Source organism: Lithobates pipiens, unplaced genomic scaffold, assembly GCF_037356315.1.
Source record: "Lithobates pipiens isolate NorthernLeopardFrog02 unplaced genomic scaffold, aLitPip1_a1.2 Scaffold_19, whole genome shotgun sequence".
Classification (NCBI taxonomy): Eukaryota; Metazoa; Chordata; class Amphibia; order Anura; family Ranidae; genus Lithobates; species Lithobates pipiens.
The window spans coordinates 588,456,849-588,473,899 of NW_027507764.1; the positions used below are offsets into that span (position 1 = coordinate 588,456,849).

General features: G+C 45.0%; 1 protein-coding gene across 2 annotated transcripts in view; it reads left to right on the plus strand.

Annotated features, from left to right (window-relative positions):
* The window catches only part of LOC143997750 (tumor necrosis factor receptor superfamily member 16-like), a 43,743-nt gene extending 32,262 nt beyond the window's left edge, over positions 1 to 11,481 (plus strand). Inside the window, exons 4-6 of one of the 2 annotated variants that reach the window (XM_077493541.1) lie at positions 1,684 to 1,864; positions 7,728 to 7,873; positions 9,304 to 11,481. In XM_077493541.1, coding sequence (XP_077349667.1) covers positions 1,684 to 1,864; positions 7,728 to 7,873; positions 9,304 to 9,608 — 632 coding nt within the window. In that variant the 3' untranslated portion in view covers positions 9,609 to 11,481. The remainder of the gene's footprint in view (positions 1 to 1,683; positions 1,865 to 7,727; positions 7,874 to 9,303) is intronic. The other variant, XM_077493542.1, reaches the window with a different exon arrangement.
* The last annotated feature ends 5,570 nt before the right edge of the window (positions 11,482 to 17,051 follow it).

Here is a 17,051-nt window from a genome sequence, read left to right on the forward strand (position 1 = left end):
AAACAAAGGATTTTACTAAGGAAACCGAATGGCAATTGTTTTGTGTTAGAAAACTGAATATCGTTTGGTTAGAAGGAATGTAAACTGGACAAAATTTCATATGTTTTGCCATGTGCATTCTTTATTATAAATTATTACTATGGGTGTTTGTTTGTGTTTTTTTTATTTTTTTTTTTTTTATAATGCTTGATTTGACTTTTTTTCCGTCCTTTGTTGCCTCTCGCCATTGCAATGGCTCTGGGCCGGGACAAGGGTTGGGCAGAAGGGACGGCTGCCCTGGGCGCACCATGTATTGTAGGGATGGGTGCACCCGAAGTTCCTTCTACTGTAAGGCTGACAGGAGTAGTGACAGCGGCATGAATACTTCTGTTAGCCCAGCTCTGGAAGTGGCAAGAAGAGGGAGCCGGGAGGAGGTGCGGGCTGTGCTCTCCCCCTCCCCCCTCCATAAGCGCACACCTTATGAAGGGCAATTTGGCATCTTTGCCCTGGGCACTGGATGATTTTTGTCCTCACATTTCAATGGCTGCACGGCATCGGACCACTCTGGGTAATGTCTGTTGGAACGGCCACTTGTAGAAGCTCCATGTGACAGGTGACAACACAGGAGCGTAATTTGGAGGTGGGGGACAGAGTTGTCACCCTGTAACATGATTTTAGTGATTTAGGTATACGCATTTGCCAGCGCAGATGGGTGAGGATGGTCAGGCTGTACCTGTAATCTGGTGCCATCATTTATCTATTTTGGGGATCTGCCGACCCACAATACCCCCCCCCCCCCCCCCCTCAAATCGGAGTTGTCACCAGAGAGCCTGCCCCCCTCCTCACCTGCCTGCCGGGGACTTGTGTTTGTTTTGCACTCTGGAGATGTGAGAGTTTAATGCTGACGTTTTATTTCATGTGACCCCATCCTGTGACCTGTGGCAGGACAAACTTCAAAGACCCCGAGAGTGGGGGGTGCTGATTGCACATCTGGTGTGCAGGCGGGGGTGATGACAGCTCTGGGATGGGAGGAGGGGGCAGATGGAGGGGAGAGAGAAGAGCTGCGCCTGTACTGGATGAAAAGGGATTTTATCATCTCTAACTGCAGAAAACTGTATATGGGGAGGGGGGGGGGGTCCGCAACCTCCACATCAAGTATCTATGTACAAGCATCAGATCACCCCCAATTCCTGGACCTTCACACCTCAGATCACCCCCAATTCCTGGACCTTCACACCTCAGATCACCCCCAATTCCAGCATCTTTACACCTCAGATAACCCCAATTCCTGCAACTTCATCCCAGTTTTTTACCGTCACCCTGATTACTGCACCTTCACACCTCATCAACCCAAGTCCTGGACCTTGGCACCTCAAGTGGCCCCAATTTCCGGACCATCACCTCTCGGATCACCCCAATTCTTTCACCATGACCCATCAGATCTCCCCCAATTCCCCCATCCCATCGCTCCTTGGATTGGCCCCAAATTCCCGCCCCCATACCATCGCTCCTTGGATTGGCCCCAAATTCCCCCATTGCTCCTCGCATAACCAGTCATGGAAAAAGTTCTTGCTGTCTGAGCTGTGAACATGTTAAATAGTCTTGGCTTTGGTGTTTAATTAATATATCTATCTATCTCGCCAAGGGGTTTTTATTTTTATTTTTTCCCCAGTATATTCTTTAACGCACTTTGCTTGTCCGCAGATAAAGATGCTCCAATTCTAAAGCGCACAGAAGGCGATGGGCGCAGGGACGAGAACGGCACATCATTGGATGACCCCAACTTCATCCCACCAGAGCTCAGCAGCAAGAATATCACCCCCATCTACTGCTCCATCCTGGCCGCCGTGGTGGTCGGTCTCATCGCCTACGTAGCTTTCAAATGGTAAGTTTACGGACTGTGACCGTTCGCTCGACAGAAATGGCGAACGCGAAATCTTCACAGCGATTGTTTACCGCGCCGTCTAACGCCACGTGTGTAGTTCTTGTTCGGTGACGCTCCCAGTGGACCTTCCATTCAAAATGCACGTTGCCAAGATGTGGTGTCGGTCTAGCAGAAGGCCTAATTCACAGATGACTTTTTTTTTAAAAAAAACGCTGTAACCATCAAAACGGATATCCCTGCGAGGGAGCGCCGCTAAATCTGTGACCGCACTCCTCTCTAATGCACTTTGAGCCTCCCCGGCCTGTGATTGGATAGTGTGGGAGCTGGACATGTGTGGTTCGTTTTCATTCCCAATCCAAAATGTGACAAATTTTTTGTTATTTGGAAATGCGGATGGATCCGTTCTTTCTTCCTTGTGTTTGTTTAAAAAAAAAAAAAAAATTTTAAATTTAAAAATAGCAGCGAATTTAAAAGAATCTGAAATGACGAAACAAAATTTCAGAGGAAATTTGAATTCTTCTCGAACCAGATTCAAATTTTATTTTCGAAGAGAATAAAATTAAAAAGTAAAGAGCATTATAACCATCTTCTGAAATTCGAAAATTAGGAAAAAAAATAAAAAATATTTTGTATTAGAAAAGAATAGACAAAAAATACACTGTAACCTTTTCTGAAATTCAAATGGAACTTACGGTATTCTATTTTCTATTCTAATAGAATTATTCTATTCAAATTTCAGAAAAGGTTGGTGTGTGTGTGTATTTTTTTTTTTTATACAAAAGGTTTCTTTTTTTGAATTTCAGAAGATGGTTATATTCTAATATTATTTATTATTATTATTATTATTATTAAATATATATATATATATATATATATATATATATATATATATATATATATATATATATATATATATATATATATATATATTCTATTAGAATTTTGGGAAATTAGAAATAACTATTTCCCAAAATTCTAATAGAATTAAATTTGGATTTAGAGAAAGAATAGAAAATTATAATAGAAGGAAACAGAATATAGCCATCTTCTGAAATTCAAATTTTAGTAAAATACATTTTGTAAGTAAATGTGTTTTTTTTTTTCCCCCCACGTGATTCCACGTGTTGTGCATGGGGCAGCCCATTCACTGCAATAGGCCACCCTATGACAGTTTGCCGCCCCAAAAGAATCTCCTGCTCCATTTTTTGGGTGATGAGCTTCACGCAAATTCTAAGGGCATGTTTTGCCGTGATTGCAGCGCATTTGTCACATGACAATCTTGGCAAAATCTCACTGCATTTAAGAATAAATGGCATCCAAACGTGGGAAATTGATATTTTTCTTATATTGAATAATAAAAAAAAAAATCAAACTTTCTAAAAACGATTATCCAACTGCCTGAAAAAAAATCTCTCAAAAATGCGACGCTCGGGTGTAAGTGCGGCCAAGAAAATGAGTGGTGGTATACGGTATAGTGATGGAAATTTGTGGCTAGCCCAAAACTAGGGGCAAAAAGTGGGAATGGTTCCAATCAAAGGTGTCTCCTTTTTTTTTTTTTTTTTTTTTTTTTTGGGCTTTAAAAGTATTCTCCTGAGCAATGACTGTTCTATGGAAATTAAAAAAGAAAAACCTTGTTGCTTGTACCGTCCCTGTTAGGTTTCAACTTTTTTAGGTTGTGATGAGGTCTACCCAGGACACTGCATCTGCTCCAGTGCAGGAAAAAAACTCCACCATCTTGGCTTGCATTGTGCGAAGGTCGAGTGGACCTGTCACTGATCAACAGAAGAGATTAGCCGTGCTTCAGGTCTGGCTTTAAAGTGGTTGTAAACCCTTACAAACCACTTTGACCTACAGGTAAGCCTAGATTAAGGCTTACCTGTAGGTCCAAGAAATATCTCCTAAACCTACACGGTTTAGGGGGATATTTGCTGAAAGACAGGCACCGCTGTCAACGGCGATATGCCGCGAGTGGCGGCTCCCGTGCGCATGCGCGGGAGTGACGTCATTGCGGCTTCGTCGAATGACAGCGGCGGAGCAGCGAGACCCCACCGAGAAGATGGACACTCCGGACTACAGGGGACATCGGTGACTTCGCTGGCTCCTGTGTCAGGTAAGTGACACATAATGGACTACTATGCGATGCGATGCATAGTAGTCCATTATGCTTTACTTTTTTGCAGGGAATCGGAGGAAATAAGCCCATCAGGGTTTACTTCCTCTTTAATATTGATTGGACCCTAAACCTTTTTATTTTCTTGGACCCTCCCAAATCCACTTGTCAACTATCTTCAGGCAATGTAGGCTCAACAAGTCCATCTAATGATAAGAACTCTCCCTTGGATAGCAGACTAGGGCTGTCTTTAAGGCAGGGCAAAAGGGGCAGCTGCCCCGGGTCCAGTCATTGTTGTGAGGCCCAAAGCAGGGAAAACGGGGCGTTTTCCCTGCCTTAAAGACAGCCCTGGTCTGCTATCCAAGGGAGAGTTCTTGTCATAGACGGACATGTTTTAAGTGCCCCACAGGTGTCGTTGTAGTAAAGCAATTTGTGCTAAAAAATAAAAAAAAAACTGAAAATGGCCTGTGCCGCTGATAATGTAACTAATGGAGCACTGACCCTCCTCAGAGGGCAGACAGCAGAGCCAGGACTGGGGGTTGGGTCAATGGGGGCACCTGCCCTGGGTGCTGTGTTGAGGGGAGGTGCTGACAAGAGTGACTGCAGTGTCACCCCTGTCAGAAGGAGCAACAGCGGATAGCAGCTGCTGGAGGGAGGATTCGGCTTTCTCCTCCCTGCAGCCTGCATAGGCCGGAAAAAAGCCGGCGCTGAGACACAGAACTGTCCTCAGTCTCAGCGCCGCACTGCTGAGGAAGGAGAGGGGACCGTGTCCTTCTTCCCCCTCTCCCCCTGTCACGTGACTTGTCACATGACTGGAGAGAGGAAGGACACGGAGTACCAATTTCCAGGTTCAAGGGGGAAAGGGGAGGGAAAAAAAACAATCGGGAGTATGGGAGAAACCTGATATAAGGGGGGCACTGTATTCACACCTGACGTAAAAAAAGGCACTCTGATGGGGACTCCACCTGGTGGGGCTCGTTGACCTGGTCCCGGCACTGGCAGGCATGGACTTAATGCCTCAAGGAAGCCAGTTTTACACCTTGCTACATTTTTACAGCCCTATACGTGGGGTGGAATGTAAAAGCCCACTCCCTCTGTCATAAAAGTTGGTGGTGACATGACAAAAGCCCCTCCTACTGACTTCCAATGATGATAAAGTAGGGGCAGGAACAGACCAGCTAGTCTGCATATCAGCAAGCCTTCCCAGTAATGGAAAACGTGGCTAAATAGTCCACACCCACACACACCCACCTACTACCTCCCTTCATTGCAAGCTATGTCTTGTGCATAGAGGGTGTGGCTGTTACTCAGCTCTGCCAGCACAGAGCACTGCAGTCTGATATCGGGCAATGGTGTTTTCGCTGAAATAAAAAGGAATATTCAGCTGTTTTTAAGCAGTTCTAATAAGACTCGCTACAAAAAGATAAAAATTAGTAAGATTTTTGCTAAACTGTTAAATTTGATACAAACGATTTTGCTATTGGAGAAGAGAGAAGAATTTTCTCGTTTTTGAGAAGAAAAAAAAAAGACCCCCCCCCCCTTTTTCAGAAATCCTAACTAATCTGGTCACCTATGACTTATCGTGGGTGCACTTTGCTGGATTCTGATTGGAAGACACTTCTTTGGTTCCCTCCAGGAGTTCCATGAGAAGTTTCTTGTGGGGAGCTGCAGCCACCGTGCCGGGCCCGGCACTCACTATGGAAGACATTCCAGCCAAGAGATGCGGCCTTTGTCTCTCTCAGTGGCTCTCCAGCCAATGAATAGGATTAGCCGCTCTCCCTCTCTGGATTAGATTTGGGTCTTTTACTCTGCTCGTCCCTTGCTGTTCTCTTTGCACGTTTTTTTTTTTTTTCTGCTTCGCTTTCTGAAGGGAATGAAGATTCCGCAAACTCTACAATAATAAGAAAAATAGTCTGATTCATAGTGGGTTTTCTTGTGTAGGGCTCCTTTCACAAAAGGGTTTTTCTTAGGAACAGGATTGCTCAAATCTGAAATGCTGTTGCCCCCTTGAAGTTTGCGAAAGGGGGGTGGGGGCAATAAAGGTGGTAACGGCACTACATTTTTATTCTCTCTCTCTCTCTCTCTCTCTCTCTCTCTCCCTCTCCCTCTCCCCTCTCCCCTCTCCCCTCTCCCCTCTCCCCTCTCCCCTCTCCCCTCTCCCTCTCCCCTCTCCCCTCTCCCCTCTCCCCTCTCCCCTCTCCCCTCTCCCCTCTCCCCTCTCCCTCTCCCCTCTCCCCTCTCCCCTCTCCCCTCTCCCCTCTCCCCTCTCCCCTCTTCTCTCTCTCCCCCCCTCTCTCTCCCCCTCTCTCTCCCCCTCTCTCTCCCCCTCTCTCTCCCCCTCTCTCTCCCCAGATACTACATCAAGATGAATAAAATCCACTTTGTCCACCTGGCTTGCAGTATCCTGTCTGTTGGGTTCATTTTTACCAAAAGATGATATTTACTGGGAACAAAATGGTTTTTGGAGAACTGAAATATAATGGCTCAAAACGTTAGGCAGGACTGCTGACAGAGGACCTCCAACATGCAATCCCCTGGGCACGTCGGGATGGAGGAGATGTAGGACAGGGTTGGGTGCAGGAAGTGTAAGATGTACGTGGTGGGTTGGAGGAAGTGTAGGACCTGATGGGTTCAATGAAGAAGTGTAGTATGCCAAGTTTGAAGGAGGAGCTGTATGGCACACTAGGTAGGTCTAGGAGGCAGTAGGTGTATGACATGGTGGGTTGGAGGTGATGGGTAGGATACTCAAGGCATTTAATATATTATGAGGTAGATCGATTGGTCTAGGAAGGCAGATGGCATTGGATACAGTAGGTTGAAGACAGTAGGTAGGTCTGGGAGGATGTAGGTGTAGAATATGGAGGTTTGGAGGCAGTAGGTAGGAGAAGGGGAAAGGTGAGAGGGGGGGGGGGGGGAGAGAAAGGAGGCAGTAAGTATAGGGCATGGTAAGTAGGAGGCCTATAATGCAGTAAGTATGGTACATGGTGTTGGAGGCAGTAGGTAGGATATGGTGGGGGGGGTGGGGAATAATTGTAGGAGACAGAAGGTAGGTCTGTTGGAGATGCTAGGTAGAAGGAAACCCTTCCAGTGGTATTGTGTAGATAACACATAAAATGTGTTCTTTGTTATCAATTAAAAGTGTGTTATCTCAAGATACATATTTTTTTATTTCCCAAAATAGAGCTGAGGGCCTTGCTTTATCTTGTTACTCCTGCCATTTGGCCTTATCTACAACTACAATGCAAAGGGCAATAGTGCTTTGCAAAGTGCAGTAAATCTTGGCATGCAGCCAGAGCTCCTCTCGCCTGCCATCACCAACCAACCAACCATGATGACTGAACTAAGAGAAATATTTATTTGATGAACATGATCTGTTTGTATCCAGTGCTCCCAGATCTGTGGCGGATCTGGCAGAATCCAGAGTTGTGATTCGCTGTTTGTAGATTAGACAATTCGGCATCTAAACATTCGGGGTACTAAAAAAAATGGGTCAATTAGTAACCTGAAGTCTGATTGGTTTCTACACGCTCAGCCCTGTATCTTGCCATGCATTGCACATGCCCATTGGTTACCAAAGTGATCATTACATTTTGTGTCCATCTAATAACATGAAGGCGTTTAGCGGCCATGTTGTTTTGAGATCTAATTTTATTGAAATGAGATCTGGTGCCACAATTTCTTTCTGACCTTTAAGGTCTGCCGAATGACCTTTTTCATACACAAATCCTCCTAACAGCCTTCTCTCCTCTCTAGCTATACCACCTGCAAGCAGAAGAAGCTGTTGGCAAAAGCTCGCGCAAACGAACTGGCAGCATCCGGCGAGGGCGAAAAACTGCACAGCGACAGCGGCGTTTTCCTGGACACACACAGCCTGCAGGAGCAAAACCAGCTGAACAAAGGTAAGGGCCTTCCTCCTGGGCAACTCTGACCCAACCGCAGAGCGGACTGTGAGGAGCTCAGAGATGGGGCATCATGGTCAACGCAATACGATTGGATCCATGTGGTGTATATAGAATGCATGAAGCGGGTGGTGGTGGTTGTTCTTGTTTTTAGTATTAGACAATACCTATTATCTATAACCTTTTATATGGATACATTTTTTTTATAGCAATCATCACCCTGAAACATTCAGATTTGGTCATCTAATTTGCTCTGGTAAACAGTTGCTTCCCCTTCCAAATTTTGTAGTCTCACTACTACAGCTATAACTAGGGTGTCCCCTCCTTCCACCTGACATAGCCCTATAATTTATTATAGATTGGGCGCAGCGGGTCTACAGACTCAGGAACTCGGCACAGGGATGGTGGGAACCCCTCATAATGGGCACAGCGGATGTACAGACCCAGGAACTCGGCACAGGGATGGTGGAAACCCCTCATAATGGGCACAGCAGGTGTACAGACCCGGGAACTCAGCACAGGGATGGTGGGAACCCCTCATAATGGGCACAGCGGGTGTACAGACCCGGGAACTCAGCACAGGGATGGTGGGAACCCATCATAATGGGCACAGATGGTGTACAGACCTGGGAACTCAGCACAGGGATGGTGGGAACCCATCATAATGGGCACAGATGGTGTACAGACCCGGGAACTCAGCACAGGGATGGTGTGAACCCCTCATAATGGGCACAGCGGGTGTACAGACCCGGAAACTCAGCACAGGGATGGTGGGAACCCCTCATAATGGGCACAGCAGGTGTACAGACCCGGGAACTCGGCACAGGGATGGTGTGAACCCCTCATAATGGGCACAGCGGGTGTACAGACCCGGAAACTCAGCACAGGGATGGTGGGAACCCCTCATAATGGGCACAGAAGGTGTACAGACCCAGAACTCAGCACAGGGATGATGGTGATCCCTTGTAATGGTAACAGTAGCTGTGCAGACTTGAGGAACTCAGGATGGGGATGGTGGGAACCCATCGTAATTGGTGCAGCAGGTGTACAGACCTGGGAACTCTGCACAGAGATGGTGGGAAGCCCCTATAATGGGCACATCAGGTGTACAGATCTGGGATCTTGCAAAGATCTCGCCAACCTTTTAGAATCCTTCAAAGAAAGTTCTTGAGTGATCAAGAATCTTGGGATGCAGAATTCTCCAGAATCCACCAAATGGAAATGATGCTCATCTCCAATATAGCCAGCATCGAGGTCCAGGACCTAGTGGGGCTTTCTTTCAGGAGTACCACGATTGCACCATTGCCTGAAGAGTATTACAAGTTCTTTTGACAGTTTGCTAATTCAGCCAACTGCCTTATCTGTTTCATAGTACTGCTGCCACTGATCACCCAGTTTAAAAAAAACATGTCTCCTTGTTTTTGTCCCAGCAGCCAAACTGGAGCCAAAACTCTACGTCAACCTCCCGCCGCACAAGCAGGAAGAAGTGGAGCGCCTGTTGGCGGACACCAGCCGCGGAAAAGACTGGCAGCGCCTGGCCAGCTTGTTGGGCTACGAGGAAGACACTATAGATGCCTTCTCCAGAGGGGAGGATCCCGTCCACACTCTGCTCACCGATTGGTCCTCAAAGGACAGCTCTACCCTGGAAGTCCTATGCGCAGCCTTGGTCAACATGGAGCGGGCGGATGTGGTAGAGAATCTGAACAGCACAAGCGACGCCAGCTCCGTGGTGTAATGACGGGCAGCTCTCACCCAGACAGGACTGGGTTATAGAAACCAAAATTGCCAACAGAAACTGCTTTTATAAAGTGTTGGGAGATGGGGGAGCAGCCTGATTTCAAAAGCATCCAAAAAAAGGGTGACTGGAAACCGGTGTGGTTTTTAGGAAATGCATTTGAAGACGTTCTTGGAAAAGTTGGCAATAAACCTTGTTGGCTTTTTTTTTTTTTTTTTTTTTTTTTTTTTTTTTTGCGTTCTTGGAAGACTTTGGACATCCAAGAGCTTTGGTTTGATGATAGACAATGAATGGATGATGGACCTCTTTATCCAAGCCACGTTGGCAGCTCAGAGGCCTTTTTACATGGGACTTACATTTTCCAAATTCAGGACTTCTGTGTCCCCCGTCCTTCACAATGTGCCTTGCGTGGTCCAAAGCTGTAACGGGACAATTTTTCATTTTTAGCTCGTAGTAGTTGGTCACATTCAACTGGACTTGTTCTGTAATGTTGAAGGCGTTTCATAGATTCTTCAGCTCTAAAGCGTGTTTTAGGGGGCCATACCACAGTATTTATATCTGCACAGACACCATCACCATGGAATGGTTTAAGGTGGATGTTTATGGTTCAGGAACTTGAGTTGTGGAGCCACCAAGGTCTAGTTAAGCCCGTTTTTGGTGGCGTGAAGTCTGTATACGAATCGCAAGAGAAGTCGGCACTCAGAATGGCATCCAACAATGGTTCTATTGTTGTTGTAGAACGGGAACATTTATTTAAAAAGGGCCAAAACATGTTGGCTTTTTTACAGCTATGTGGTCAGTTGTGAGGAAACGCGTAGAGCAGAGCCGACACTCATAACTTCACACACACCTTCAACCCCGGGATCGGTGTTTTAGGTAAGCGCTTGAATTAAAAAAGTTTTTATAATTCTTCTTCTTTTTTTTAAAACACCGGTCCCAGAGTTCAAAGTGCTGTGTTACAGGTGTTGGCTCCACCCTATGTGTTTCGTCACAACTAAGACTAAAATTTTATGAAAAGTTATATATAAAAAGTTTGAAAAAATAATTCTACTTTTAAGCTCTTATCTAGTAAACGCCAGTCCCTGGGTTCGAGCTGCCTAATGACGTCCATGTTGGCTCCACCCTACGTGTTTTGTCACAACTTGCATCATCCGGGGGAAGGATGATGAGTCGTATAGATTTATTGCTTGAATTAACACTGCACTGTATGTTTGTTTTTTTTTTTGTTTTTTTTATATATTTATATGGATCCGTTTTATATCGATTTGATGTGCTAGCTGCTTCACTTATTTTTCCGAGTGCAATTTCATTTTTAGAAGAGTCTGTTCAGGGATAATTGTTCCAGTTTGATGGAGATGGCCTCTTTACCGCCTCTGGCAAACCAGTTGTCCTCTCCTGCAAAAATTCCGGAGTATCTTCCTGAGCATCAATGGAACTTAAGAAGCGGAGAAACGACAAAATGTTACAGAACAAGTGCAGCGGAATGTGACCAACTACTACTAGGTCTACCATGGCCTAGAGAAGAAGCTTCACAGATAAATTCATTTGTAACCAGGATGTCGAAGGCGATCCGACATGCTGACTATCTCCAATTCACAATGGATCTCAAGACAATCGATCCAATCCTACATCCGCCCGTCATGGGCACCTCCTATCTTAACTGTTGCCTTTCTATGGACTTCTGGTTTTATCACATTTTTATTTTTTATTTTATTTTTTTTTGTTTTTTTTTATTTCTGGTTTATTGCCGATCACTTGCCTATTTTATTTTTTACTTGCCGAACTTCAGAAATGTTTCCTCGTTCTTCTTCTGGGTTTCGTATCCAAAATGATTGCAGCCAACTCTTAACACATATTTTTTTTTTTTTTTTTTTTTTATTTAACACAGAAATCTACAACATGGGAGGAAATGGAATGTAATTATTTTGTGTTAATATTTTAATATAAACTATTTGTTTTTTGTTTTTTAATTCTTACAAAAACGAAACCAGATAAAGATGTTTGTAAGAAAAGAAAATTGTCTTTGTGTTGGGTTATCCTTTTACATCGGTCAGTGGCGGGAGGTGTTCTTTTTAGTAAAGGTGATGACTTTTTTTTTATTTATTTTTTTTTATTATTAGTTTACAGGAAGTCTGGTCAGAAATATGGCCATGCTCACTTGTTGAAGGCGTGGGGGAGGCTCTTATAAATCCTTTGGAAACTTAATTTATATAAATCCAATTCTGAGAATTGCACAGCTCTGTCTAGCGGGGGGGGGGGGGGGGGGGGGAGAAGACACTGAACGTTCTCTGCTGCGGTTTCACTTCCAGTCCCCTCCCCCCCTCTATCAACGGGAAGTTAAAGGAAAAGCGGCAGGCTGATGAGCACACTTCTCAAAGGGTTTGAAGGCAAACGGCTCCTGTCTTCCTTCGGCTAACCCGTAGGGCTCTGGGCATTTCTTTATCATGTATGAAATGTTTGTTTGTAAAATATTTGATGTAAATGGTAACAAACAGCAAAACTTATAAACGTGTTAAAATAATTGCAATGCACCAGCTGTTACTTCACACTGTTTAGAGGCCCGGGATGGCCAAGTCATCGGATTCCCAGCACCACCCTGAAATCTCCTATGATATGCATGCTCCGCCTCTCTGTGGGGTTTTTGTTTGCTCCGCCTCTCTGTGGGGTTTTTGTTTGCTCCGCCTCTCTGTGGGGTTTTTGTTTGCTCCGCCTCTCTGTGGGGTTTTTGTTTGCTCCGCCTCTCTGTGGGGTTTTTGTTTGCGCCGCCTCTCTGTGGGGTTTTTGTTTGCGCCGCCTCTCTGTGGGGTTTTTTGTTTGCGCCGCCTCTCTGTGGGGTTTTTTTGTTTGCTCCGCCTCTCTGTGGGTTTTTTTTGTTTGCTCCGCCTCTCTGTGGTTTTTTTTTGTTTGCTCCGCCTCTCTGTGGGTTTTTTTTGTTTGCTCCGCCTCTCTGTGGGGTTTTTTGTTTGCTCCGCCTCTCTGTGGGGTTTTTTGTTTGCTCCGCCTCTCTGTGGGGTTTTTTGTTTGCTCCGCCTCTCTGTGGGTTTTTTTTGTTTGCTCCGCCTCTCTGTGGGGTTTTTTTGTTTGCTCCGCCTCTCTGTGGGGTTTTTTGTTTGCTCCGCCTCTCTGTGGGGTTTTTTGTTTGCTCCGCCTCTCTGTGGGTTTTTTTTGTTTGCTCCGCCTCTCTGTGGTTTTTTTTGTTTGCTCCGCCTCTCTGTGGGTTTTTTTTGTTTGCTCCGCCTCTCTGTGGGGTTTTTTTGTTTGCTCCGCCTCTCTGTGGGGTTTTTTTGTTTGCTCCGCCTCTCTGTGGGGTTTTTTGTTTGCTCCGCCTCTCTGTGGGGTTTTTTGTTTGCTCCGCCTCTCTGTGGGGTTTTTTGTTTGCTCCGCCTCTCTGTGGGGTTTTTTGTTTGCTCCGCCTCTCTGTGGGGTTTTTTGTTTGCTCCGCCTCTCTGTGGGGTTTTTTGTTTTTTGTTTGCTCCGCCTCTCTGTGGGGTTTTTTGTTTGCTCCGCCTCTCTGTGGGGTTTTTTGTTTGCTCCGCCTCTCTGTGGGGTTTTTTGTTTGCTCCGCCTCTCTGTGGGGTTTTTTGTTTGCTCCGCCTCTCTGTGGGGTTTTTTGTTTGCTCCGCCTCTCTGTGGGGTTTTTTGTTTGCTCCGCCTCTCTGTGGGGTTTTTTGTTTTTTTGTTTGCTCCGCCTCTCTGTGGGGTTTTTTGTTTGCTCCGCCTCTCTGTGGGGTTTTTTGTTTGCTCCGCCTCTCTGTGGGGTTTTTTGTTTGCTCCGCCTCTCTGTGGGGTTTTTTGTTTGCGCCGCCTCTCTGTGGGTGTTTTTTGTTTGCTCCGCCTCTCTGTGGGTGTTTTTTGTTTGCTCCGCCTCTCTCAGGCAAAGCATTGAAACCACCAGAATCTGACCTGAGAAGCGGACTCCGTTATAGAAAAGTGGGTGGAGACTCTTTCAAGCAGCATTGGCAGCCCTTCCTGCTGGTTTACAGAAATTCACCCATCCCCCCCCCCCCCCCCCCCTACACATGCATACATTTGTTTTTCCTCAGCAAAGCAATGCTGCTGCCTTTACTCGTAAAAGCCTGTCCATAATAACTAAAGCAATTCACCCAGTACATGTACATTCGTTCTCAAATGGTGACAAAAAAATAAATATTATTTGGCTGTTTCCTGTGCTATTCGAATGTTTCTCATTGATTAGCAACAACTAGCTCCATCTAGAGGCCCACATGCGATTGATAGATGTTGCAAAGTAACATAGGAGTTCCTTTTTATAGTTGGCGTCATCCAATGGCCAACAACTTATTGCCATCTAGAGGCCAAATATGGTAGTAGATGGTGCTACATATCATAGGGTAGCATAAAATTACTTTCCTGTTTCCCCGAAAATAAGCCCTAGCGTGATTGTCGGTGATGGCTGCAATATAAGCATTACCCCCCAAATAAGCCCTAGTTAAAGTCCTTGTAGGTCTTATTTTCAGGGAAGGGCTTATATTGCAGCCATCACCGACAATCACGCTAGGGCTTATTTTCGGGGAAACGGGCTACAAACATATTTGGTCACTAGATGGCATTTAGATTCGAATGACTTTCCTATAATATGGTGGTAGATGGTGCTACATATCATAGGAAAGTAATTTGATACGAAGTGCCATCTAGTGCCCAAATATGGTTGTAAATGGTGCTACATAATCATAGGAATGTAATTTTGATACTCATCACCATCTGGCCAAATATGATGGGAGATGGTGCTACATATCGTAGGACTGTAACGTGATACTTGCTACCATATTTTTCCACTAGATGGCGCTAACTGGTGCTACATATCATAGGAATGTAACTTGATACTTAGCGCCATCTAGTGGCCAAATATGGTAGTAAATGGTGTTACATATCATAGGAATGTAATTTGATTGATACCAAGTGCCATCTAGTGGCAAAATATGGTTGTGAATAGTGCTACATATCATAGGAATGTAACTTGATACTCCTCACCATCTAGTGGCCAAATATGGTGGGAGATGGTGCTACATATTGTAGACTGTAACTTGATACTTGGCGCCATCTAGTGGCCAAATATGGTAGTAAATGGCACTACATATCATAGGAATGTAACTTGATACTTGGCACCATCTACTCACCAAATATGGTAGTAAATGGTGTTCATATGATAGGAATGTAATTTGATACTAAGTGCCATCTAGTGGCCAAATATGTTGTAGATGGGGCTAACATATCATAGGAAAGTAATTTGATACTTATCACCATCTAGTGCCCAAATAATGGTAGTAAATGGTGCTACATATTATATGGAAAGTAATTTGATGCGAAGTGCAGTCTACTTTACTTTCCTATGATATGGAGCACCATCTACCACCATATTTGGCCACTAGACGGCACTTCGTATCAAATTACTTTCCATATAATATGTAGCACCATTTACTACCATATTTGGCTACTAGATGGCGATAAGCATCAAATTACTTTCCTATGACATGTAGCCCATCTACCACCATATTTGGCTTCTAGCTGGCACTTGGTATCAAATTACATTCCTGTGATATGTAGCACCATATTTGCCCACTAGATGGCACTTTGTATCAAATTACTTTCCTATGATATGGAGCACCATCTACCACCGCATTTGGCTACTAATTTGATACTAAGTGCCATCTAGTGGCCAAACGTAGTGTTTTCTGTTATAAATCAATGAAAAATATTTGACCAGTACAGAACACAGAAAATTGAATACTTACCTTTTCTGGTGCCTATCCCTGGCAGCATATGAATGGTCGCAACCAACCAACCCATAGGACCACTTTAACCCTTATAAAATAAAGAGTCAGCCTCCCCCCTCCCCCCTCCCCCCTCCCCCACGTCATTCTTGTAACTAGACTCAAACGTTAAGGATTTTAGAAAGGGAGGGCGTATGCTGCCATGGAAAGGCCCCGGAAAGGAAAATTACAGAAAGGTAAGTATTAAATTTTCCGGTTTCCTGGTGTCTCCATGGCAGCATACATATGGTTAATAACTCGCTCCCTGGGAGGGCTACAACAATATATGATTACATTTGTATTACAGAACTGCCAATCTGCAGAGCCTTTTTCCCAAAAAACCCCGGGAAGTGAGGGCCACTGGCTCCAGGCTATAGTTGGCCATAAAGGTGTTGAAAGAAAGAGCAACTTGCCCCATAACAAGTCATTCCTGAAAGACCTGCTCTAAAGCCACCCAAGAGGAGTCCATGCCCCGAGTCGAGAGACCGTTGATTGCCCTCGTCACTGGAAGACCACTAGCCCGGTATGCTTTTTGTATCAGGTGTACACTCCAGCTTGCTAGGGTTATTTGGATGCTGCCATCCCTCTTCTAACGCCATCAGGGATAACAAACAGGCGTTGGTCTTCACCGAAAAGGTTTGCGTCCGCTCAATGTACCATTGCAGAGTTCTTGCTACATCCAGTTCATATCACTTTTGAAGTAACTGGAATTTCCTCCAATGTCGGGAGGATGCACTCCCAATTTAGGTGATAAACTGGTGGCACTTTGGAGACAAACTGCTGAATAGGCTGTAGGGTGATTCTGTCCGGGACAAACATAATGTATCGTTCTTGAGCCCCTAAGTTTGGATTTCTGAAACGCTCCCGTCTGAGGTGATGGCAATTAGAAAAGGCATCTTTAAGGGTAAACTCTTCCAGAACACCACCTTTAGTACCCAGGGTAAATCCCACTTTGGATATAGAGACCTTCTAGGACAGTGATGCGAACCTTGGCACCCCAGATGTTTTGGAACTACATTTCCATGATGCTCTTGCACTCTGCAGTGTAGTTGAGCATCATGAGAAATGTAGTTCCAAAACATCTGGGGTGCCAAGGTTTGCCAACACTGTTCTAGGAGATCGTGTCTTAGAGCTGCCCGCTGAAAATGTTCTATCAGAGGCCCATCTTGTATCTGTCAGGGTTGATAAGACTGATACTTGTACCTTTGGGGGACTCAACCCCAAATCCAGATCTAACCCCCCCCCCCCCTTTTTGTAAAAAAAAAAAAAAAAAAAAAAAGAGAGACTATCATGGGAAAACAATGGTCGTCTTCCGCAAATCCTGAACACTTCTTCCATATTTGAGGTAGTAGGTATTATTGGTGGATGATTTATGCTTGAAACAGTATCTAGATTTTTCCATGGGGGGAAAACCTAAATCCCCCAGCCTTTTCTGCTCAATTTCCAAGCCCTTAAATCCAGGATATCTGGATGAGAGTAGATGAAGTTGCCTTGAGACAGAAGGTTGCATGTGCTTGGAAGGAGTAATGGCTTGCAAAGAGATAGCTTTGCCAAGAGTGTGAACCAAGGGCCTCCTTGGCCAGTAAGGGATCATTGCCAGGATGGTCACTTTCTCCTGTGTCAAGGGTTGAAGGAACTTTAGAATCATAAGTACCATAGGGAATGCATACCCTAT